At 40.4% G+C, this 27,106-nt stretch overlaps 1 protein-coding gene across 1 annotated transcript in view; it reads right to left on the bottom strand.

Annotated features, from left to right (window-relative positions):
• LOC134349198 (teneurin-2-like) overlaps positions 1 to 27,106 on the bottom strand; it is a 3,136,038-nt gene that overhangs the window by 824,973 nt on the left and 2,283,959 nt on the right. The window contains exon 11 of the mRNA XM_063053178.1: positions 16,766 to 17,050. Within this exon, the coding sequence (XP_062909248.1) occupies positions 16,766 to 16,991 (226 nt within the window). The 5' untranslated portion in view covers positions 16,992 to 17,050. The remainder of the gene's footprint in view (positions 1 to 16,765; positions 17,051 to 27,106) is intronic.

The following is a 27,106-nucleotide window of genomic DNA, read 5'->3' as shown; positions in this document are numbered from 1 at the left end:
TGAGAGTATTTTTCTTCTTCCATTGCTGGTGATAAAATCATATCTTTCTGTTCTACCTTCCTCCCCAGTAACACCAACTCAAATCATTGCCACTTTCCATTTTAGTCTGGGGCAATGTTTATACATCTTTTACACTTTTGCAAGGCATCTGCTGTTCCCGTACATAACATTTTATCTAGTAAAGTCCATCATGTTTTTGCAATTTTGCAACTGCCAGCAAATCAATACAGCAGACCTCCTGCGGGAGCTGTAGCCTCTGTACAGATTAAGAGTTATAATTATCAGTCCCACTGTACTAATAAATTTTGGTTTGCAAAGGAAGGGGTGCCACACACTTCCTGACGTTCACAGCCACTGGTAGAAAATGTTAAGTTTATCACTGTATTATGGAGCGTGGATGAGCATCATATGATAAAATTGGGCATGATAATATGTGCATGCATTTCTGGAATTAGAGTGTAAAGACAGAAGATTATTTAGCTGTCTTCTTAACACTGCAATACCAGACTTTTATTTGGCATTCAGCTTTTAAACTTGGCACCTCTTCAGTTGAGAAACTGTAGAAATGACTTCAAGATCCTTTCACTTACATGATGGTGGTTATGATTTTGGATTAACAACTGAGGGGTTGTGAGGTCAAGATCCATCATGGCAAGTAATTAATATCCAGTGTTATCATTCACCTTACCTTCCTTCCCCCTCACCTGGTTTCACCTCTCTCCTGCCAGCTTGTACTCCTTCCCCTTCCTCCCTCCATCATCACCTTCTTATTCTGGCTTTTTCCCCTTTCCTTTCCAGTCCTGATGAAGAGTCTCGGCCCAAAACATGGACTGTTTTTTCCATTCCATAGATGCTGCTTGACCTACTGAGTTACTCCAGCGTTTTGTGTGTGTTGCTTAGGAATCACAGCATCATTCCAATGTTAGAATTTTGTTTATGTAATCTACCTCCGCAATTATATATGATGGAATGCTTTAATAATAAAACAAAATTATCACGAATGTGGATAATGGCTGAAAATATCATCTTTCCCTAAAACTGATACTTAGAGATATACCAGAATTTAAGGGATTTACCAAATATTCTTTTCATATCTTTTTCTAAAAATTACTTTGCTTTGTTGTACTAGATGGTATTGGTTTATTTCACATTTACTAGGCTATAAGTACTGCTTATTAACCTTCCAAAACCCAAATTTTTTTTTTCAGATGAGCATGTCATGATTTGCTCAGATAAATGTTTGAAAAAATGGTTTTCATTTTTAATGCTTGAATATGACATTACAATTTCCATATGCATATTCTAATAACTATTATGGACAATATAAAATGATTAAATAATTATCTAAAATTTATGTTCCTTATTTTTCAGTTTCCTGTCTGTGAGAGTCTTTCAATTTAATTGGAATTTTCACTCAGTTGCATGACATCACTATCACTGGGCACTAGAGGTCCCAGAAGCATAACTGTAATCAATGTAAAACCCACACCACAAAGATTGCAAAATACTGTAGAAAACATTCTTTAGGACCAGTAGTGAACACTGTTGCCTAGTTTTGCAAGGTGTTAAGAAGGCTTATGGCATATCAGTCTTCACAATGAAAGGAACTGAATGTAGCAGCCTGGACTTCTAACTGCAGTTATTCAGGCACTTAGTGAGATCTCGTTTTTATATTTTGTGCAGCTATAGTCTCCTGATCTGAGATAGGATGTTCGTGCTGTGGAGGGAGTACAGTGAAGGTTCAACATTTGGATTCCATAAGACCATAAGGCATAGGAGTGGAATTAGACAATTCGGCCAATTGAGTCTGCTCCGCCATTCTGTCATGGCTCAGTTGTTACCCTTCAACCTCAATCTCTTGCTGTCTCCTCATAACCTTTGATGTCCTTAATAATTCTGCTGTAAACATACCCAATGACTTGGCCTCCAAAGCCATCCATGGCAATGAATTTCACAGATCCACCACCCTCTGACGAAAGAAATTCCTTCTCACTCTCTTTTCTGAAGGGACGTCCTTGTTTACTGGTATATAAGATATTCCTTATGTTAGAGGTTAGAGAAAAGAGAGGGGATCTCAATGAAACTTATGAAATCATCAATAGATTACAGGTAGGAAAGATATGCCAGATAGAGGAGTGCCCCAGAACCAGGAGCTCACAACCCAAGGACATTTAGCATTGAGATGAGGAAAAACTTCATCAAACAGAACGTGGTGAACCTATGGAATATCTCTACCACAGAATGCAACTGAAAGTAAATCATTAAATATATTCAAGAAGGAGTTTGATAGAATGGAAATGAGTAAGGGGAAACACTAGTGGCAACACAATGATCAGCCATGATTTGATTCAATTGTGGTGCAAGTTCAAAGGCAAATGGCCTCCTGCTGCTTCTACTTTCTGCACTTTAGCGCCATAAGATCCAGGTCTTCACTCAGAACTACCTCTCATGGGTGAGCCTAGTATAAAGAGATGGGAAGAATGATCAAGCACTGAACTCTCGCTGCACAATTCACAATGTGAATTAATATATGCAGTGCTATAAGCATACAATTTGTTTTTAAAGGGCAGGGTTACAATACAATCACAGCCAAAGCTGATGGAGAGAGATAAGCTTTGTGTTTTGATATTCTACATTTAAATTCAAAATTTATAAAAATCCCATCCACACTTTATTCTATGCAAATTATTGCTATCAAATCTAACAGGTTTTCTCAAAAAGTTTTTTTTAACGATGTTTATAAAGGATTGCCTGTTTGACCTTTTTAACATATTACCTCAAGTGATGAGACGTTCTTCATCCTGTGAGAACTTTACTTGCAATGGATAACACTGATTTTTAACTTGTCCAAATTTGTTAACGATTCCCGAAATGGGAAAAAATACCCCCGCACCAGTGTGATCACTCTGCCTTTACTGTTTATAAAGGAAGCAGGTTGCCTGGCAACATTTTCAGCTAGTTCATGGGGAATATAAGAATGTATGAATTAGGAGCAGAAGTAGGCTGCTTGTCCTTCCAGCCTGCCTTGTCGTTTAATAAGATGATGCCTGACCTGATTATCATTTCATTCCCATCTTTTCAAGAATCTGCTTTAAAGATAATCAAAGACCAAGCTTCCACAATCTTTTGAGGAGAGTTCCAAAGAATCACAGTTCTTGGAAAGAGAAAAAAAAACACCTCATCTCTGTCTTAAGTGGGAAACACCTTGTTTTTAAATAGTGACCCTTAGTTCTATGATACCCCACAAGAGGAAACCACCTCTTCACATTCAAGGGGAAAGAGTGGTTCACTCAGTTCTTTTTCTGTATTTTTATCTCTTACTAAATCTCTTTGAGAATTGTATATTCCTCCATTTTTGGCATCCTCCATATCCTCCTTTTCTTAAAAACATGGTCTGTACTCACTGGAGTATAGAAGAATGATGAGGGATCTCATTGAAACCTATCAAACAGGTCTCTTTATATCAGAGATGAGGAGGAATTTCTTTAGCCCTCAATGGAATGCCCCACGCCGGCCCCCTAGGCCTGAGTCGACGTAGTAGTTGTAGTAGTAGTAGTGGAATGCCTTACATACAGACAGTTGTGCAGGACATGTCACTGGGTATATTTAAAGCAGAGGTTGATAAGTTCTTGATTAGTAAGAGCATCAAGGTTACGGGGAGAAGGCACGAGAATAGGGGTGAGAGGAATAATAACTCGGCCATGATGGAAAGTCAGAGCAGACTCAATTGGCTGAATGGCCCAATCCTTCTCCTATGTCGTATGGTTTTTCCCCTTTCCCTTATTTGGTGGCTGTCCACCACCAACCTTAATCTCCATCACCTCTCCAACTCACTTTCATTATTTAAAATCCTCCTTCAAAACCTCCTAATATCTCCTTTGGCTTCATATCAATTTTTGCTTGATTATTGTAGATCTGTGAAGCATTGTGGGACATGTTTCCATGTCAATGGTGTTCTGTAAATGTAAATCTGAAGTTGGACACGTTAAATAAAAATGTCTGGATCAGAGTCAGAGTAGCTCAGTGGACTTACAGTAATCCACCAAACATTTTCTCTGGTGTTTTTATAGTTAAGTACGTAGTCACTTGAGCATTGTGATTGACGGTGTAAATGCTCACAAGCACTGTAACACCAAGGCTTCTGCATGCCTTAGGCCAAAGATAATCACTTGAACACCAATCAGTTCATCTACACTTCATTGTGACTGTGTAATTTTAGCAAGTGCCAACTTGCTATTGGTTTGCCCACCAAAGAGCAACAGAACAGATTAATTTGTATTACACTGTACCCTGAAGAGATGCTTTTCATATGTTCTGATCAGCCCTTCTATCTTATATACCATTTGTATTGCAGGAGTAACTTAGTAAAGTGTGCTTTTGCGTCAAATCATCACGTACAATTACCATGCAGTCACTTTTCAATATCACATATACTCAGTTGCCACTTTATTACATATACCTGTACACCTGCTCTTTAATGCAAATATCTAATCAGCCGATCACATAGTGGCAATTCAATGGGTGAAAACATGCAAAAATGGTCGAGAACAACAGGAATTCTGCAGATGCTGGAAATTCAAGCAACATACATCAAAGTTGCTGGTGAACACAGCAGGCCAGGCAGCATCTATAGGAAGAAGCGCAGTCGACGTTTCAGGCCGAGACCCTTCGTCCTGACGTCAGGACGAAGGGTCTCGGCCTGAAACGTCGACTGCGCTTCTTCCTATAGATGCTGCCTGGCCTGCTGTGTTCACCAGCAACTTTGATGTATGTTGCAAAAATGGTCGAGGTTTGGTTGTTGTTCAGACCAAACATCAGAATGAAGAAGAAATGTCACCTCAGTGACTTTGACCAGGTTGCCAGATGGGGTGGTTTGACTATCTCAGAAACTGCTCATCTCCTGAGATTTTCACACAAAACAGTCTCTAGAGTTTACACCGAATGTTGCGAAAAACAAAAGCATTCAGTGAGCAGCCATTCTGTGGGTGAAAATGCCTTGTTAATGAGAGATGTCAGAGGAGAATGGCCAGAAATGGTTCAAACTGGCAAGAAGGCGACAATGCAAATATAACCACGCATCACAACAGTGATGTGCAGAAGCACAACTCTGAAAGCACAAAATGTCAGTCCGTGAAGTGGAATGGCTACAGCAGCAGCAGACCACACCAGGTACCACATCTGTACCTAATAAAGTGACTATTGAGTGCATTTTATCTGAGGCATAAGTACAAACTGAAGTCAGAATCAGGGTTCAAAATGACACTTGGGTGAGGCAGAATAAAGGAAGCTCAGTCTGCTTTGTTTCATCAGAGTTCCAGCCTTAAAATTCTATTCATGCTGCATATTTTTCAAGTTAATGTGAAGATGAAACATTTTTCATTGGTTTAAAATCTGTAGCGGAAGCTTAGTAAATATTTGTTGATGCAAAAGCATGTTTCAGCTTCTGTTTTGCTGACATGCAATCCGTTCCTCTGCAGAAAAGTAGGCACTGGCCTTATCTAGCCTTCAAGTGGTTTAAAGTGGCTTGATATCTCCATTATCTTGCATTCTTATCATCAGTCCATTGTCTGGCTGCCTGCCAAATAGCAGTCATGCAGGGATGAGTGGGAACCAATATTCAAACACACAGGTGATCACAAAGACCCTGTTAAATCAACACTAGCTTTGGTCACCTCAGAAGTTCAGAACTGCATCATCTCATTTTAATAAAAAGTACAACTATAACAGGACAAACAATGAATGTATAAATAGTTCTGGAGCTTTCAAACATAGAACTGATATAGTGGGAAATCAGAAGTCAAATTGAAAATAAAAACTTTAATCGCTTATGAGAACAGGCTTGTTATCACAGCCAATTAACACAAGCTGAGTGAGAAATAAGCAGAGGGATAAATCAAAATACACCAGCCCTCCTGACAAAAACAGGCATGCCATATTCCAAATAATTCTTCTCAAGGTCTGGATAAAATTATATTTCACCAGAGGCAAATTGTTTCAGTGTAACGTTAATGACTATTTCAATTGGAGGAAACAATATTGTGGCTTGTTACAACTCTGAGGGAAATGCAGTTGTGTTACAGCAGATGGATATTGTTCTGAATTGGCCACCATGTGGTCTGGCAACTTGAACACACCATGAATGAGAAGTGAATTACAAATAGACAAATCCCATATACTAATTACTCAGCATCGCCAGAAATAGATTATCTGGTCATTATCACATTGCTTTGTTTTAATGTAATGCCTGCTGGTGGAGGTGGACACGTCCAACACCAATGGTTCCATTTTCCCTGAGTGGTACTATAGTATAGTGTAGCTGGAGTTTAAACATGGAGAAATTCTTCACTATTTACAATCATTAATAGTGGCCACATTGGAAAATCCCATGATTTTTGTGAGGATTCTCGGATAAGACAGAGAGTATTCTTACTTCCATATTGATGAAAGCAGTTTTGTTAAAAGTCGAGGGAACACACACCAGTCCTCATCAAGGGATCAGCAGTGGAAAAGATGAGCAGTTTCAAGTTCCTGGATGTCAACATCTCTAAAGATCTATGCTGATGCTCAACATATTTATGTAATTACAAAAGAAGGCAAGATGGTGGCTATTTTTCATTTGGAGGTTGAGGATGTTTGGTATGTCACCAAAGACTCTAACAAGTTTCTACATAAGTACTGTGGACAGCATTCTAACTGGTTACTTCGCTGACTTACTGCACAGGATCGGAAAAAGCTACAGAAAGTTGCAACCTCAGCCAGCTCCATCATGGGCATTAGCCTCCCAACCATCAAGGACATCTTCAAAAGGCAATACTTCAAAAAGTTGGCATCAATCATAAAGGAGCCCCATCACCCAGGACAAGTCCTCTTCTCATTGCTACCATCAAGGAGGTGCTACCAGGAGACACACACTCAGTCTTTTAGGAACAGCTTCTATGCCTCTGTCATCAGGTTTCTGAATGAAAAATGAATTGATGTACCCTACCTCAATTTTTTGCACTAATTTAGTTATATAGATTTATTATTATAATTTACAGTTTTTATGATGTACTTCACTGTGCTGCTGCCACAAAACAAGAAATTGCTTGACATATGCCATTGGTATTAAACTAAATTCTGATTTTGAAATTTGTAGGAAATATTAATGAAGATTATCTTGATAGATCACAAGGATCTTGAATACAATTACATAAAATCAATCACATTACTGGTGCCATAGAACACACTGCTAGTGAAACCATAAACAACCTGCGCAACTGCACAATTACGGGGTAGTGGAGGTATAATTTGTCCATCTGTGCTGATCACCCCATCCTAGACTAAACCGTTCCACTTTGATCACGATCTGTTATGAGTCAACATGATGCTTTCAGATCAGGTCATGCATAGCATATACCTCCATCACACCGCTCAGGTGTGTTTCCGGGGTACAGGGGCTAGCGACCCTTGTGCCTGTTTTCGTGTTCTATCGCTAAGCAGCAGTGAACCATCTGATTGCCTATCAGAGTTCTCTTTGGGAACTAGTTGACTTGATCAGCATTTCTGATCTGGCTATTGTTCACGATTGCACTTAATTAAAAACAACAACACTAGCCACTAAAGGTTAGCAACAATATGACCACTTTGTACCAAAGTAGACCTTTCTCTTTCTTGTTCCAGTTCTGTTTCTCTTGTAAAAATTGTGTATAATTTATGTTTCCCTTGTGCATGCTGCGAGTGACACTGCTGCAAGCATGTTTCTCATTGCAACCACGTACTTGTGTAGAGGACAATAAACTCCACTTCGACTACATTTTCGGAAGATGGTGATCATTTTATCAACTCAAAGTAACAAACAGGGTCAGGTCTGACCATCTCCATCGCCATAAGCAATGCAGGAAATCATCCTCTTTGTTATTAACCCATAGGATGTGAGCGTCACGAGCAAACATTGTCTATCCCTGCATGCTGTACTTGTTAACAATTTCAGAGAGCAATTAAGAGCCAATCACATTGGTGCAAATAATCAATCATATTTATGGCTCTGCACTATTTTATGGGCCAAAACACATGGAGGTTTCCTTCCCTTAAATTAATTGGTTACCAAATCGGATTAAATGTCAATTTGCTTGATATACTCATCATTTCCAATGCCAACTTTGTTTAAAGAAACTCCTGGCTTATTCAATTACTTGAATTTATATTCTTCCATTTGCCACTGTGGAATTCGAACTATCTTTCTGAATCCAGTTATTCTTCCTTTCATATAGTCTTCAGCTACCGTGTACAGTTCAGGGTCTGGCCATTTGTGGATTTCATTTAGAGGGGAAAAGAGGGTGCAGAATATACAAGAGGTTTATGAATTGTATCAGAAAGAAGAACAAATATATTAATAAAATAATGAATAAAAAATCACAATACGAATATAATGCTCTTCTTTATATAAAGGCAGCAGAGCCCTTTATCCAATCCTCTTTCACGCAAAACAATGAAAAGTCTTCATAAAAGTTAACTTATGTAATAATGGCTTTCTTCTGGACCATTGCACTTATATTGTAAGTGCTGCAATTTTATGGCTGCCCCTTTCTAAACCTCAAAAGGAAAATTGCAGGTAGAATCTAGTTCTGTGACAATGACCATATCAAATGTGACTTCCCATCATCAGATATTTAAATGCAATAGTCAGAGTAATCTTCTGCCCTGCATCACATGCACTGCAATGCATTTGCAACAGAAATCTTTCATGTCATTAATCCAACTCATTTCAGCCATCTATATGAAGAAAATAAATCCAAAAAGGGCATATGGTCTGTATTACATTCTTGTGGGAGCTTGATGTGAGCAAATTGGCTGCTGTATCTTAAACTTTAGATTCCAAAGCTTTAAATTCCTTGGCATTATAATTTCAGAGGATTTGTCCTGGGTCCAGCACGTAAGTGCCATTACAAAGAAGGCTTGGCAGTGCCTCTATTTTCTTAGAAGTTTATGCAGATTTGGCATGTCATCGAAAACTTTGACAAACTTCCATAGATGCAGTGGAGAGTATCCTGACTGGTTGAATCACAGCCTGGTATGGAAAGACCTATGCCCATGAACTGAAAAGCCTACAAAGTAGTGGATATAGCCCAGACCATCACAGGAAAAGTCTTCCACACCAATGAGCACATCTACAAGCAGCGTTGTCAGGAAAAAAGCAGCATCCATCATCAAGGACAGACACCATCCAGGTCTATTCTCACTGCTGCCATCGGGAAAGAAATACAGGAGTCTTAGATCCCACCGCAAGGTTTAGGAACAGTTACTACCCTTCAACCATCAGACTCCTGAACAAGCGTGGATAACTTCACTCACCTCATCACCGAACTGATTCCACAATATATGACTCACTTTCGTCAACTCTACAACTCATGTTCTAAGTATGATTTATTATTCATTTAACTATTATCATATTGGGCACAGAGGAGTGCAGTAGAATAAAGAGATTTGGGAATACTGGTGATGTCACAGGTAGATAGGGTCATCTTTTGCACTTCTTTTATGTCTTTTACACTTGTTTCTAGTCCTGAATGTGATCCTGGAACTGACTGAGCCTGTGTTTTGCTGTTTGGAGATTGTTTGGGTGCTTCAGCACTCTGCAGTCTCCGAGAGGATTCCGGGAAGCAGAGCCTACCTCCTGGTGAGAAGGCTGAGGGCTGCAAGCTGATGTTTGACTCTGTTTCGTCAATTATAGCTTCCGTTGTTTGCTGATTAAAGTAATGAGGGTGAATGAAACATCAAGGTGAGTGCAGAGGTTTGGAGATCGTTTGGGGAGTGCCAGCCCTCTACGGTCTTGGGATAGGATTCCGGGAGGCAGAGGCAGCGTGCACGAACCTCGTAGCAGGCAGGCTGCAGGACGAGGTGTGAGCTGATGCTTGGCTCCACTTCACCGATTAAAGTGACAGGGAAGATTGAAGCATCAAAGTGAGTGCAGAGGGTGAACTTCTTGCCTTTTGGTCAATTGTTCTGTACCAGAGAGGTGAGAGCCTGCTGCTGCAGCCAAGGAGTGTTGCCCAGGACTATCAACTCTTTTTTACGGTTTTATAGATTTTATATTGTTGTTTTGCCTGGCATTCTGATTTTTTTTTGTGTGGGGTGGGGGATTAGGGGTCCATGTGCCTGATCTGTTTTGTTCATTTTTTTTTAGTGCAGGAAAAGGGATGGGGGGGGGGTCAATGTGCGTGATCTGTTTCGTTCATTTTTTTTGTAGGAGGAGGGATTTGGGGGTCAATGTGACTGATCCATTTTGTTTGTTCTTTTAGTGCAGGAGGAGGATTTTGGGGGTTGATGTGCCTGAACCATTTTGTTTTTTTTTGAGTGCGGCAGAAGGGATTTGGGTGTGGGGGTTGATATGCCTGATCTGTTTTGTTTGTTTTTTTTTGCGGGAGGAATGAATTGGGGATGAAATGCCTGATCCATTTTCCTTGGTTTTTGTAAGGGAGGAAGGATTTTGGGGTTGATGATCGTGCTGTATTTCTTTTCTTTCTTGCATTTCATGGCTACCCGAAGAATTAAAGAATTTCAGAATTGTATATATCGAGCAGGTGGGACTTGTCATCCTTGGATGGTAGCCTGCCTATGAAAAGGAAAATTCTGATTTTAAACCTCCGCTGCCTTGCAGCCATACCGCCCTTGGGAAAGGATTTGGGAGTAAACCCCTGAGGAAGAAATCCAGAGCCAGGGTTCCTAAAGCAGTTTGATGTTGTTTACAACCTCACTCTGGCAACCTCTGCAACGACACTGGTGCCAAGCTGTATCGGCACTTGCCCTTCCCTTGGACGACATCAGTGACGTGGAGAGGGGTAACCCACTGCATGGGCAACAGCCGGTTCTTCAAACCTTCCTGCCCAGGTTTGCACCCTGGAGAGGACACAGTCCACCAGAGGCACAAACCCATGATCCCCTGGGATCGACGGCTGCCTAATACAATATATTGGTAAAAAGTGAACCCTTTGAAACTTTGAGAAAGATTTTGGCATGTTGGCCTTCATAAATCAAAGTATAGAGTACAGGAATTAGTGAGGCCTAATTTGGAGTATTGCATACAGTTTTGGTCACCTACCTATAGGAATGATGTAAATAAGGTTGAAAGAGTACAGAGTAAATTTACAAGAATGTTGCCAGGTCTGGAGGACCCAATTTAAAAGTAAAAATTGAATAGGTTAGGACTTTATTCCTTGAAATGTAGATGATTAAGAGGAGATTTGATAGAGGCATACAAAATTATGAGGATGGCTGTTAGGCTACAGGCAAGCAGGCTTTTTACACTGAGGTTGGGAGGTCCTGGATTAAGCGTGAAAGGTGAAAAGTTTAAGGCTAACATGAGGGGAAACTTCTTCACTCAGAGGGCCGTTGAAGTGTGGAATGAGCTACTGGCACAAGTGGTGCATACAAGCTCGATTTCAACATCTAAGAGAACTTTGGATAGGTACATGGATGGTAGGGTTATGAAGGGCTATGGTTCCTGTCTAGATAGATGGGAGTAGGCAGCTTAAATGGTTCAGCATGGACTAGATGGGCCAAAGGGCCAGTTTCTATGCTGTACTTTCTATGTCTCCATTTGTCTTTTTATTGTATTTGCATAGTTGTCTTTTTTTGCACATTGGTTGTTTGTCAATCTTTGTGTGTAATTTTTCATTAATTCTAATGCATTTCTTGGTATCTACTGTGAATTCTCGCAAGAAAATGAATCTCAGGGTAGTATATGATGACACATTTGTACTTTGATAATAAACTTACGTTGAACTTTGAACATTAAAATAGTAACACTGATCTACAAAAATGTACTCCAATGACTATAAAGTGCAATGGGGAATTCTATGGTCATGAAAGACGTATGTAAAGGCAAACAGTTTTCTCACTTTAATTGAGTCATCCATGGATTTTAAACTATTATTCACATACAGTTGTGTTCAGAGTTCAATGCCTTTGAAAGAGTTTGGTCAAGCCGTTAAACTGTGCAGCAACAAATATTACATTTCCTTGAGTGTTAAACTTGTGTGCTGAAAATAGGGGGCTTGTATGAAACAAAAGGATATTGTGAAATATCAGCAACAGCTGGAAAGGAAAAGCAGACACTCTGATTGTGAAGTGTAGAAATGAAGTTCAGTGCCAATAGAATAACAAGTCACTGTGCACATAACTTCACAAAATCACAAGAAAACTCTGTTCAATTTGCTATTTATAAATGAAGATTAAGAAGAGGGAAAAGGAGGCAGACAGGGTCATAGCACAACAAATGAAATGGGAATGTTGCAAGTAGAAGATATACTGGATATTGGACATCAAACTTCTTTTGGAAATAGGAAAAACAAATTGCTTAAAAGAGATCACACTGTGATATGTAAATAACAGCCATACCCCTAATGTTAATTAATGATGCATTGCAGGAGACAATATTTTAAGCAGGAAGGAGAGTAGATTTTTAAAATGTGCTTTTAAAGGAGGCCAGCACAAAGCATCAGGTGTTCCCATTACTTCTCACACAGCAGGTCCCCAATCTCAACCTTGTTATCGGACAAAAACAGATGGTGATAGCTATATGTTTTCTTGTGGGCAGGAAAGGGGGGGACAAATAACAATAAATTGCTCAGCCTGTGATTTGATCTTCTGTTTCCTAATGGCTGTCGGTGCGAAGCTGCAAGTGAGGATTCTGCACGAGCTTTCAGTGGAGAAATGATCTCTGTCAAAAGAGAATGAAGAATAGTGGAAGAAAATATATAGTTCATTATTAAAAAAGTAGGAAAAGCGGGAAAATTAAGCTGTCGTGGGCAAAGTATTTTAAAAATGGTGCCCTTTATGACAATTTATATGAAGGTACTCAAAGGACAGCAAAGACTGTTCGATCCGTAAACCCTTCCTTATCCAGATGCAATGTGGCTACATATACCATCAACATCTCCCAGCAACCTTCTGGCAACGCATTCTCCAGGGTGAGGCAAAAAAGGTGGCCAATTTAAGAAAAAAAAACTCTGGGGAAATTTCTCTCCAAGCCCCTAAGGCAATTAAACAAGCTGCAGGAAACCACAGTGACTCATGAATCTATTTCTAACTCCCCTGCAACTTATCTTTTATAACTTGATATGTCCTCATATTTTATTTAAGATGGCTCTCAAACACAAGGTTGTAATGAGGCTTTCCCATGTTGCTGCTTCCCAGATCCAGAGCAAAACTGTAAGCTATGAACACCCACAAGCAATTATACATTGATCATCATAATAAAAATCAGATTGCTTGTGCTGAAATGTTAACATAAACAAGCAAGTAAAACTAACAAAGTTGACATTCAGTCCCTTCTGGGCACCAAAGTGGTAACTGGAATATGTGGAGCGAATCAAGTTTCAGGTCTTTATAAAAAATATTTCTTTTTCTGGAGGCACGATTGAAAGCATTTTTCTAAGTATATGAAATCTCTAGGAAATTAATTGCATCAAGATGCTTAAACTGTACAATAATTGAAAAGCAGGGCAAAAGTAATGAGTCTATCCTTTCAAGACATGTATCTTTACAACAGCGGATATATAAACAACAGTGTTTTTAAATAAAAGTCAGGATACTGCCTTCAAGTGGGTAATAGAATTATAATTTATCCATCTTTTGCCAGAACTAAAGCTCGACAGCAAGAAATGATTTATGCCTTGAGATAACATTCACCTTATAACCATTGATTTGAAATGGAATGTCAGTCCTAGTTAACCACTCATTATATGTTATGAGGTTGGGTGGTTAACGTTTGGATATTGGCACTTCCTCTACAGTTTTCTCCAAGTATTCAGCATTCCAGATGAGTGGAAAGATATTTTCTTTTTGACTTGATTGGTTTTGTGAATGACACTGAAAGAACAAACATATCCCTTTGAGTGGCCACTTTACGAGGTACACCTGTACACCTGTTTATTAATACAAATATCTAATCAGGAATCATAAGGCAACAACTCAATGCATAAAAGCATGCAGACATGGTCAAGAGGTTCAGTTGTTGTTCAGACTAAACCTCCCTGGAGGGAGGAGAAGATGGTGGCGCGATGCAGCTCACAGCGGCCACTCCGGTGGTGATGTCTGCTATTTGTCAAGTAGGGTGCTGTGCACAATCCTGATTTGATGGAGATGGACGTGAGAGCACGGAGGAACATCTGGTGAAACTTCTGAAATGCCTGCTTCACTGCTGCTGCTACTGTGTGGTCCAGAATCTCCGGAGGGGAAGGCTGCAAGTCCTTGGCTTTGCTTGTTGCTCGGCGGCTGGGGCAGGGTTGAAACACTCGGCAGAGGATGGTGCTCGGAGAGGCTGTGTCGGAGGGGCTGGTTGGAGGCTTGAAGTTTTTGGACGGACTCAGAGTCCGCTGCGGTCAGGTGCTTCCAATGGTGCTGCATCGGCAAGTTTGCGGCGCTTGGAGGTTCATGGCAAGGAGAGTTTCTCCCTTCTACTGTCTGCGTGAGATGATGAGGCTATTGGGACTTTGAGACTATTTTTTTTTACCATGCCCATGGTCTGCTCTTTATCAAATTATGGTATTGCTTTGCACTGTTGTAACTATGTTATAATTATGTGGTTTTGTTAGTTTTAGTCTTGGTTTGTCCTGTGTTTTCTTGTGATATCATTCTGGAGGAACGCTGTATCATTTTTTAATGCATGCATTTCCAAATGACAATAAAGGAGGACTGAGTGTCCTCATAATCTAATCTAATCTAAATGGGGAAGAAATGTGATTAAGTGACTTTGACCATGGAATGTTTGTTGGTACCAGACGGTGTGCTTTGAGAATCTCAGAAGTTGCTGATATACTGGGACTTCCACGCATAACAGTCTCCAGAGTTTACAGAGAATGGTGCAAGAAGCAAAAGTCATTCAGTGATTATAGTTCTGTCGGCAAAAATGCCTTGTTAATAATAGAGGTCAGTGGAATATGGTCAGACTGGTTCAAGCTGACAAGAAGGTGACAGTAACTCAAATAACCATATATTGCAAAGGTGGTGTGCAGAAGAGTATCTCTGAAAGCACTATGTATCAAGCTATAGCAGCAGAAGACCATGAACATACACTCAGTGGAAACTTCATTAAGTACAAGAGGTACCTTATGAAATGGCCAGTGAATTACGTTTCCCGTTGAAAATAATCACTGAGTCTAATTACTTGAAACAATCACATGTTTAGCATCTAGCAACTGTTTCTTAGTGGAAGTATGATACAGATCTCCCAGGAACACAGCTGGATAAAGCTATTTAAAACACAGATTTACCCATCTGAAATTATATAAAATGTAAAAATCTCTCTGTTTCTTCTGGTATTCAAATAATTTTGATGTCTGAGCCTGCCCTTCATGGAAACAAAATACTGTATATCTTGAAAATATATTTTGCATTTTTTAACTCAGTTTTCCTGCACCATTTGGGAAGAGTTCCTACAGAAAATCCTACAGAATGATGATTTATCCCATTACAAGCTGAATTTCTGCAACCTCACCTGTTCTCTCTGCCAATGGAACTGCAAACACAGACTTGCCATTATTTTCTTGTCCTTAATAGAATTTTAATAATTGATGCTTTGCTTCCAATCAGCCTTCCAATGGCTTTCTTCATTTTTTTTGCTAAGGAAGGCAGTGGAGCCTAATGGGAACGACAGCAGTTTGCTCAAACAGCTTGTGAACTGCTCTCATGTTGTTTCCAGACCACTTTCAGAGCTTGCTCTTAATGCAGCATTAGGTGTACCATTAAAATACTTACCATTATCTCAGCAATTCCGCTAAAAATCTAGCAACTGGTTTTTGATAACAAAATGTTTCAGAAAAATCTGGAAACATAAGTGACAGAACTCTGGTACCAGGAATAGAATTATATTCACCGGATTTCAAGCATGATCAGCTTGAGTGGTTGTTTAAGGAAGAAATGAAAAAAAATTAAAACAGATATCATTCTCGGCATCCTTGCAGATATTATGATTTTTCAATGGTTTTCCAAGAAGCTATACTACTGTCATTCAGGTGTCTCAAGATTTACACAGTATTCAAAGTTGATCATTTAAGCTTTGTCTTTGCATCAAAGAGTTAGGGAATGTTAGAATGGCACTTTCAGCAAAAGAAAATTCTGTCACTTTCAATTTTCTTGCATTTAAAAAAAATAAAACTTGCTGTTGAGGACATTCTTAATAGGCAAACAGGTAAGTCTGTTCGAATGCTGTTTCTCATGCAGACAACTGAGCAATGACCCAGCACAAAGGCAAAGGAGAGCATTGAAACCCCCTGGTTGTACATGTGACATCTACTAACAAGCTTTATAAATCTGCAGTCTCACCTCATCTTTCCTCAAGTCTTTATAGTTTAAAAGATTTTTCCAACATTTAGAGACACCTTTTCCTGAGTGAGATAGTTTACTGCAAGAAAATCAACGAATTTCTGACAAGGGATCGAGATATGAGACACAAGTCATTTATATTCTTACCCCAGATAATCCATTCTTTAAAAGTAATGCTCATTATTCAAACATCATACATTGGCCTTGGAGATAGATTTAAAAATATTTAACGGCAAACTTTTACTTGCATAATGCAGAATCATTTCCTGATAATCAGTTCTAAGAATCAGTATTACCCATTTCAGATTGCTGCCCTTGAAGATCCTCATTAAATTTCAGTCTGGTAAGAGATAAATTAAGGATGTATGAAGAAATTTTGAGAGCTGCATAAGACTTGGCTATTCTCTAATATTTAATTTTCCTTCAATTACAATATATAAAACAAAAAGTCAGTCACCTTTACCTTGCCTGGAGAATTCATCTGACTCCCTGTGGACCAATTCTGTGACACGAGTCCCATAGTGCAGTCTGGCATCATGATCATACGCTTTAAGGGTCTCACTTGAGCTGTAGGATTTCTGAGTGGGCACCCTGCACTCTTCACTATCCAGTGAGGAACTCGTGTAGCGGCATTCCTTCACACATCTGCCTCGCGTCAAGGAGCGGTGCCTCCGGTCTTTAACATCCATTCTTCACAACAAGCTTTTTCTGATGGCTGTGTTTGAAGAAATCTTCAGCTCTAGGTAACCTGAAATATTGAACAAAAATAGCTTTAAATCAACATATCTAACTGGAGAAAAAAATTCCAGGAACCGACAATGATTATTACACTATGCACGTTGATTATAATGAGATAATTTATTAATATCTGGCAATAAGTATCAAGTATTTGCTTTTGAACCTCACCAAGTCAACTGGAAGCTGAAAACACCCAGCAGGGCAAACAGCATTAATGGAAAGAGAAATAGTGTTAAATAGTTCCTGAGGTTTTGGACCTGAAACAGTAACTCCACACATCAGACATACAGCACAAAACAGATTATTTGGCTCATGATGTTGTGCCAATTTTGATGCTGAATTATACTAAATGCCCTCCTCCCGTTTATTAGCCATATCACTCCAATCCCTTCATAGTCATGTGTCAATTAAAAGGCCCATTAAACTCAACCAAACTGCCTGATCCCACGACTACACCTGGCACCTACACTTCTCTGCAGAAAAGAACTTGCTCCTCAAATCACCATTAAACTTCCACCCAACTGCACCCCTCCCAGCCCCAATCCTAAAACCATGTTATCTTGTATTTGATACTTCAACACTGGAGAACGGCTTCTGATTACTCTACCCTATCTGTGCTTCTCAAAGAAGCATAGCACAGCTCACGGCTAGGCACGGCTCAAACACCATCTATAAATTTGCCAATGACACAACTATTGATGGAAGAATTTCGGATGGTGACAAGGAGGCAAAGAGGAGTGAAATAGATTAGCTGGTTGAGTGATGTTCCAGCAACAACCTTGCACTCAACCATCTGAAAGACAAACACATTGATTGTGGACTTCAGGAAGGGGAAGACAAGGGAACACATGCCAGTCCTCATTGAGGGATCAGCAGTGAAAAGGGTGAGCAATTTCAAGTTCCTGTGAGTCAACATCTCCGAAGATCTATCCTGGGTTTAACACATTGATGCAAATACAAGAAGGCACGATGGTGGCTAAGCTATGTTAGGAATCTGCGTAGACTTGGTATGCAACCAAAAACTCTCACAATTTCTACAGCAGAGAGCATCCTAATTGATTACATCACCATCTGGCATGGAGGGGACAAGTTACAGAAATTTGCAAACTCAGCCACTCCATCATGGGCACTCACCTCCCCAGCAGCAAGGACATCATCAAAAGGTGATGCCTCAGAGAGGCAGCATCTGTTATTAAGGACCTCTATCGCCCAGTACATGCACTCCTCTCATTGCTACCATCAAGGAGGACATACAGGAACCTGAAGACACATACTCAATCCTCTAGGCACAGCTCCTTCCCCTCCACCATCAGATTTCGGAATGGACAATGAATCCATGAACACCACCTCACTTTTGCTTTCTTTTTGCACTACTTATATTTAGCATATATAATTAGCATACTGTATATGTATACATATACACATACATTTTTTATTATGTATTGCAATGTACTGTTGCCGCAAAAACAACAAATTTCATGACATGCCAGTGATATTAAACTTGATTCTGATTCGTAATTTTAAAAGCCCGTATCAGATATCAGCTCAGCCTTCAATACTCTAAGGAGGGCAAGCTGTCTGTTAAACCTGTCTTTAGAGCTTATACACTCTAATCCTGGCAGCATTCTGGTAAACATCTGCAACTTTTCCACAATGTCCACATCCTTCCTATAATGGAGCAATCAGAACTGTGCACAGTGCTCCAAGTGCGGTCTGACTAAAATTTAAAACAACTGCAAAATGACTTCTTTACCCTTATATACTCAGCAGTGCTCCTAATGAAAGCAGCAATCTATATGGCTTCCTTACCTCCTTATTCACTTGCATGGCCAGCTTCAGTGAACAGTGGATCTGGATCCCCCCCCCCCACCCCCGACCCCTCTGTACGTCAGTAGTGGCACAAGTAGTTAAGCTGTTATCTCACAGCTCCTCCAATTTGAGTTCAATCCTGACCTTCGGTGCTGTTTGTGTGGGGTCTGTAAGTTCTCCCCGCGACCATGATGGTTTGCCCTGAGTGTTCTATTTTCCGAGCCACAGCACAACTCTGTGGGCTTATGAGTCACTCTAACTAGCCCCTAGTACATAGGTGAGTAGTAGAATCTGGGGGGGTGGGGTGGGGGGGGTGAGAGTTGGAGGATGGGAACGTGAGGAAGATAAATGGATTAGGGTAGGATTAGTATAAAACGAGATGCTTGATGGTCAGTGTAGATTTGATGGGCTGAGTCCACTTCCAAACAATACAGTACTGTGCAGAAGGCTTAGGCACATATATATAGCTTGGGTGCCTAAGACTTTTGCACGGCACTGTAGAAATTTTATGTACTGCACTGTACTGTTGCCACACAATTAAAACAAATTCCATGACTATGTGAGTGATGATAAACCTGATTCTGTAATCGGTCTCTATTGTGGACAGAGAATGAGAATGGGGCAGGGAGAGATGAATCATAGTTGGGAAAAGGGTGAGAGGAGAGGGGAGGGAGTGGAAAGCACCGGACAGACATTCTGTAATGATCAATAAAGTAATTGCTTGGAATCAGATAACCTCACCTGGTGTCTCAGGGCTGGGTGTGTCTGCACCTGTGCCAGCCCCCCTCCCTGGCATTCCTTTTCTGCCACCTGTCCCACACTCTCCTGTGGCGCTTCACCCTCGCCGTTCCCAACATCCTTTGCTGCCACCCGATTTATAAGATTGCTTCCTGCTCCATGTTAACAAATACAGGACTGTGCAAAAGTCTTAGGAACCCTGTATATATACGTGCCTAAGACTTTTGCACAGTCCTGGATGTCTTGATAATTCTATCAGTCAATGCAAATACATTCTAGAAGGACAAAATAAATACTCCAAGAGCATTCTCAGTGCTTCCTGGGGAAAAAAAAAGTGGATAATCCTTACTGATTCCTCACTTGTAGCTATTCAAAATATCCAGGCATCAGGAAAGCCACAAAGCAACTTGAGCTGCTACAATGTGAGCACACAGAAGCCGTGTGAAAATACTGGACAGAGCAGGCAACATTCCAAACAATTCTCAGCCACCCCGTTTAGCACCACCTGTCCCACCTGTATCAGCCACTGCAGATCACACAAAGGACCTCATTAACCATCTCAGAACCCACAGAACTGGAGTGGTAGCAAGTTATCCACAATCCTGTAGAACCACCTAAGAAATAACCTTGAGACCTAAGCATGCACATTTTTCTCTGGGTTTACAATAGGTCATGAAACTTTTTTTAAATGTAATGATGTGCACTAGGTTAACTGAGCAAAGATGTCATGGAGAAACAAGAGTCCTGATGCAGGGTTTTGACCCACAGCATCATCAATTCCTTTTTCCCCTCCAGCAGATTGTTTGTTGGTAAAGATATCTTGGATGTTACTAGGGACGTTATGTGCATAAAAGACAGTCATAAAATATCATGAAACATGTTAAAGTGGCATGATTTATACTGATGGTTGGCTGGTAGATTCCTATCACCCACTGAAAATCTGGTCAAGCTTTACCAACCATAAATCACTTCAAGAGACAACTGACCACCAAAAACCAGAATTAGAATCAGGTTTATTATCACTGATATACAGTACGTCATGAAATGTGTTGTTTTGTGGCAGCAGAACAATGCAAGACAAAAAAAATTACTATCAATTACAATGAAAAATATATCAAAGTTAAATAAGTCATGCAAAAGGGAGCAGAAAGTGAGGTCGTGTACATGGTTCAATCAGATGTCTGATGGCAAAAGGGAAGAAGTTGTTTCTAAAATACTGAGTGTATGTCTTTTGGCTTCTGCACCTCCTCTGTGATGGTAGGAATGAGAAGTGGGCATGTCCTGAATGGTGAGGGTCCATAATGATGGATGGCGCCTCTTGAGGGAAATGCTTTTTGAAGACGTCCTTGATGGTGGTTAGGCTACTGTCCATGATGGAGCTGGCTGAACTTACAAGCCTCTACAACTAATTTTTAATCCTGTACTTTAGTCCCTCCATACCAGACAGTGGAGAACCAGTCAGAATGCTCTCCACAGTGCCTCTGCAGAAAGTTGTTCAAATTGTTGTTCAAATGTTTCAGTGCTTCAGTTACTTATGGAAACTGTGGTATTTCAAGAAATCACCTTTACAACTTTTAGGTTTTGCTATTTCTAACCTCTAAACTCTTTAACTGAATTGAATTGACTTTATTTCTTACATCCTTCACATACGAGGAGTAAAAATCTTTACATCTATATCTAAATATGCAATGTGCACTCATAGTAATTGATAATAATTTATAATAAATAGAATAGTCAATAATAAATACACCCAAATCAGCGTGAGTTAATCAGTCTGATGGCCTGGTTGAAGAAGCTGTCCCAAAGCCTGTTGGTCCTGGCTTTTATGCTGTGGTACTGTTTCCCGGATGGTAGCAGCTGGAATAGGTTATGGTTGGGGTGACTCAGGTCCCCAATGATCCCACGGGCCCTTTTACACACCTGCCTTTGTAAATGTCCTGAATCGTGGAAAGTTCACAACTACAGATGCGCCGGGCTGTCCGCACCACTCTCTGCAGAATCCTATGTTTAAGGGGGGTACAGTTTCCATTCCAGGCAGTGATGCAGCCAGCCAGAGGCCAGAGATGGAAATGAGTATTTGGAACCCTGCTTAAACAGTGCCTTGGAATAAAGGTAAGACTTGCTTCCACACTGATCTTATTAGTTCTCTGGTGATGAGGCATAAAGATAGGATGGTGAATCGGTAATTATCTCTTCCCTTTGCCATTTAAGCAGGAATCGTGTGTAATCTTAATGTATGGCCTCATGATTTTGAATACAGTGCTGTGCAAAAGTCAGACACACACACACACACACATATATATTAACTTAGTTATCGATCCCGAGTGGGAAATATAGCTAGGGTGCGTAATACTTTTGCACTGTACTGTACGAATTTTATGTACTGCACTGTAGTGCTGCCACATAAAAAAAATAAATTCATGACATATGTGAGTGATGATAAACCTGATTCTGATATGGGTCTCCATCAGTGTTCCCTCTAATTTGTAATGACCAGTGCACGCAAAAATCTTGACCTGTACAATTTTTTGCCCAGTGACAACAACATGCGCACACTGAATTTTATAAATAGAGGTACTTATTTTAACAGCTAGCAAACACTGTCAATAAGAACTTTGATCTCATCTGGATTTCATCATTTTTGCTCTCATTCATCTGCACTCTCACAAAACAATCTAGCAAGCCTATAGCAGGTAATGAAGGATTTTTTTGCCAGAGCTTTTGCACACTGTCCACATGTGATTTGTTTGTGAAATGACTCTTCAAAAAGTCGAATTTCCACATATCAATCCTCTTCTTCCCACTTGCAAATTCTCCAGCAACTTTTACAACAGCAATAGTACACACAGGTAACACCAGTTTCTACATTGTACATGAATATTTCTCATAGCTGCACATTCCTGACCTCATGAGCTTTTGGTGTAGCAATTTCTACTGTCTCATTAAGCCATTCCACTTTAAATGAACGAGCAGTTCTTTTGCACTTCACGCCCTTTACTTCTTTGGAATTCAACATAGTGAATCAATGATTTTGTCAATAAAAACAGCATAAATAAGCCAATTCTAAAATCTGCAGACAAATCATCACAACCTCCATGTTGTCAACACCATCTGCATCAGAAACTGGAAAAGGAAGTGTGATTGTGTGCAATAGTTAACATGCAAAACAAGGTAGAGGGTGACAACCTTTTGTGTGCAGTTTAAATTCCTTTGTGCACTAGTAGAAAAAGACGTGCACCCGCACACACGGGCACAGCTTATAGGGAACGTTGGTCTCCATTGTGGACTGAGAGTGGGAAGGGGGAAGGGAGAGGGGATGGAGCGGGAAGTATTCGAGAGACATTCTGTACTGATCAATTGTTTGGAATCAAATATGCCTTGGGCCTGAGGGCCAGGTGTGTCTACACCTGTGCCAACCACTCTCCCGACCCCACCCCCCAGCACTCATTCTCTGCCACCTGTCCCACACCCCTCCCACGACACTCCACCCTCGATATTCCCTACATACTTTGTTTCCACCAGATTTACAAATTTGCTCTCCACTCCACGTTGACAAGTACAGTATTGTGCAAACATATTAGCTATACAGTATACGGTAGATGTCATATATATATTCTTTCCTATTCTTTTCATATCCTGTTAGTCTCTCTGGTGCCAAAACTTGGAATATAGCTTCAGTTTTGTGGGCATGGTGCCGGGCATGCTATTGGTGACATACCCATGAGTTAGCTCCATGATCTCCTTGTCATTCTCAACATACCAACTCCAGTACTCCTTAGTAGGAAAGCTGAGAGTTCCTTCACAGGTGGTTACTTCAGGGGAGCCTGTAAGCTGTAGAGACTTTGTGAGTCCTCCTGGCTGGGAGGCACTGCCTCAGGAGTGCTAACTTTATTCACCATCCCAATGTGACATCTCTGTCTGAGCCTTCCTGAGCCAGACCGATCCAATGTACGTTTGAGGAACACCACCTCATATCTTATCTTGCAGCACTGCGGCCTTCCAGATTTACATCAAATTCTCCAGTTTAAGGTAACTCCTTCTTTGTTTTTCCTACCCAATATTATTTTAGCGCTTTCCATTTGTTTCGGATGGTGAGCTGGACATGTTCCACAGCATTGCTCCTCACAACATATCACATAAGACCATAAGGCCATAAGACAAAGGAGCAGAAGTCGGCCATTCGGCCCATCGAGTCTGCTCTGCCATTTTATCATGAGCTGATCCATTCTCCTATTTCGTCCCACTCCCTCGCCTTCTCACCATAACCTTTGTTGCCCTGGTTACTCAGATACCTATCAATCTCTGCCTTAAATACACCAAATGACTTGGCCTCCACTGCTGCCCATGGCAACAAATCCCATAGATTCACCACCCTCTGGCTAAAAAAATTTCTTTGCATTTTATTCTGAATGGGCGCCCTTCAATCCCTAAGTCATGCCCTCTCGTACTAGGCTCCCCCATCATGGGAAACAACTTTGCCACATCCACTCTGTCCATGCCTTTCAACATTTGAAATGTTTCTGCGAGGTCTCCCCTCATTCTTCTAAACTCCAAGGAATACAGTCCAAGAGCAGACAAACGTTCCTCATATGTTAACCCTCTCATTCCCGGAATCATTCTAGTGAATCTTCTCTGTACCCTCTCCAACGTCAGTACATCCTTTCTTAAATAAGGAGACCAAAACTGCCCACAGTACTCCAGGTGAGGTCTCACCAGCAGCTTATAGAGCCTCAGCATCACATCCCTGCTCCTATACTCTATTCCTCTAGAAATGAATGCTAACATTGCATTCGCCTTCTTCACCACCGACTCAACCTGGAGGTTAACCTTAAGGGTATCCTGTATGAGGACTCCCAAGTCCCATTGCATCTCAGAACTTTGAATTTAGATAATAGTCTGGCCATCTATTTCTTCTGCCAAAGTGCATAACCATACACTTTCCAACATTGTATTTCATTTGCCACTTCTTTGCCCATCCTTTCAAACTATCCAAGTCCCTCTGCAGACTCTCCGTTTCCTCAGCATTACCGGCCCCTCCACCTATCTTCGTATCGTCAGCAAACTTAGCCACAAAGCCATCTATTCCATAATCCAAATCGTTGACGTACAATGTAAAAAGAAGCGGCCCCAACACGGACCCCTGTGGAACACCACTGGTAACCGCAGCCAACCAGAATAGGATCCCTTTATTCCCACTCTCTGTTTCCTGCCAATCTGCCAACTCTCTATCCACATATGTAACTTTCCCGTAATTCCATGGGCTCTTATCTTGTTAAGTAGCCTCATGTGTGGCACCTTGTCAAAGGCCTTCTGAAAATAAGTATAATCAGATCATAAGACTGTCATTCCTAACAGTGCATAAACTCATTTGGTCTCTCCCTGTCAGAAATATTTGCTTTATTCTCACCCACTTTTCAAGCAGAGAACACTAACTTGTTTTCTCTCTTTCTCGGTTCTGTTGAAGAGTCCCAGAGCTGAAATGTTCATTGCTTCTCTCTCCACAGATGCTGCCAGATCTGCTGAGTGCTTCCAACATTTTCTGTTTTCATTTCAGATTTGCATCATCTGCAGTTTTGTTCTGAATTTCTATTTCTACCTTTGCTGGGTCCTTGGCAGTCTCATCATTGACCATTTAGTGACAACATTTCTGTTAGGGCTAAAATTTTGGGCCAGGTTGATGGAGATATTTAAGCAGATTAGCTGGTGGTCAATCCAACTGTCATGGTGTGGGTGATGAAGACAATATGGAATTTCTTTATTGTATAATGATATAATCTAGTGCTTGAACGAGGAGTGAGATCTTGAACTTGTCTCCCTAAGAAGCAACTTGTCTGGTAATAGACCTCGTCAGAGTCGATCTCTAAACTTCTGCCTGCTGTCCATGCCTTGTCAAGAGACTATATTTTTTCCATCCTGGCTTTGAAGTCACACAGTTATGGAGGGATAATATAGTCCGAGCTCTCACCAGCAATTTCACAAGAAATTCAGATAAGTGTAATCAACCTTGGAGAACATCAGAAAGTAATGCAATACATCCTGTTCTTGTCCATATTACTAAACTTCCTTTGACCACAGAGACCTCACGCTGTTTCTGTCCGTCAATTAGCTCATAGAAACATACAAAATTCCCAAGGGGCTTGACAGGGTAGATATGAAGATGTGTGCCCCATGACTGGGAGATTCTTCAAGATGAAAAGTGGCAAATGTTTTGGTATTAAGGGTGAAAAGACATATGAATTAGTTTGACAAAGGTAAGAGTTCAGCCAAGAGTGGGCACTAGGGACTCAATGACATATTCCTGCTTCCATTTTTTCTTCTTGATTCTGGGGAAGGATCATAAGACCATAAAGCATAGGAGCAGAATTAGGCCATTTGGCCCATTGAGTCTGCTCTGCCATTCTATCATGGCTGATTTATTAAACCTCTCAACTTTAATTTCCTGCCTCTCCCTGTAACTTTGATGTCCTTACTAATGAAGAACCTATCAACCTCTTCTTTAAAATATACCCAGTGACTTGATCTCCACAGCTGTCTCTGGCAATGAATTCCATAGATTCATTACCCACTGGCTAAAGAAATTTCTCAATTCTGTTCTAAACGGATGTCCTTGTATTCCGAGGCTGTGCCCTCTATTGCTAGAATCTTCCATAGTAGGAAGCATCCTCTGCATGTCCATTCTATCTAGGCTTTTCCATATTCGAAAATGAGACTCCCCTCATTTTTCTAAACTCCAGTGAGTACAGGCCCAAAGCCATTGAATGTTCCTCATAAATTAACTCTTTCAATTCTGGGATCATTCACATGAACCTCCTCTGGACCCTCTTCAATGGCAGCAATTCCTTTCTTAGACAGGAGGCTACTCACAATACTCCAAGTGCGGTCTGACCAATGCCTTATAAAGCCTCAGAATTATTGGAAAGAGGGTGGAACTTGGAATATCAGAATGAATAATTATGTGAAAAGGAAACTGCAATAAAAGTATAATTTGTTACATTTTCTCTGATTGGAATCAACCTGGTCAAGAGGATACAGAGCCAACTAAATCAGATTTTTTACACCAGAGTAATTTACATCAGAATTCTTTCAGTCTGATGTGGCAATTGGATTTATGATTTCCTAAACCCATTTGAGAAACTGATGGATATTTCCTGCCACTATAACAATGATCACAATAAAGTTGTTTAATTTGAAAGTACATGAAGCAGAATTTTCCTTATCAATGTTAAAAGCTCGAAGTAAATTTATTATTAAACTACATATATGTCACCATATAAAACCCTGAAATTCATTTTCTGTTGGGCATACTCAATAAATCCATAACAAAATAATAACCATGATGGAATCAATGAAAGACTACACCAACTTGGGTATTCAACCAATGTGGGAAAAGGGAATAAATTGTGCTAATAAAGAATGAAAGAAAGAATAATAATAAATAAACAAACAATAAGTATTGAGAACATGAGAAGAAGAGTCCTTGAAAGTGAGTCTATAGGTTGTGGAAACATTTCAATGATAG

The sequence above is a fragment of the Mobula hypostoma genome, chromosome 7 (genome assembly GCF_963921235.1).
Source record: "Mobula hypostoma chromosome 7, sMobHyp1.1, whole genome shotgun sequence".
In the NCBI taxonomy this organism is placed as follows: Eukaryota; Metazoa; Chordata; class Chondrichthyes; order Myliobatiformes; family Myliobatidae; genus Mobula; species Mobula hypostoma.
The sequence above is the reverse complement of the archived record's forward strand: the minus strand, read 5'-3'. Positions and strand labels throughout refer to the sequence as shown.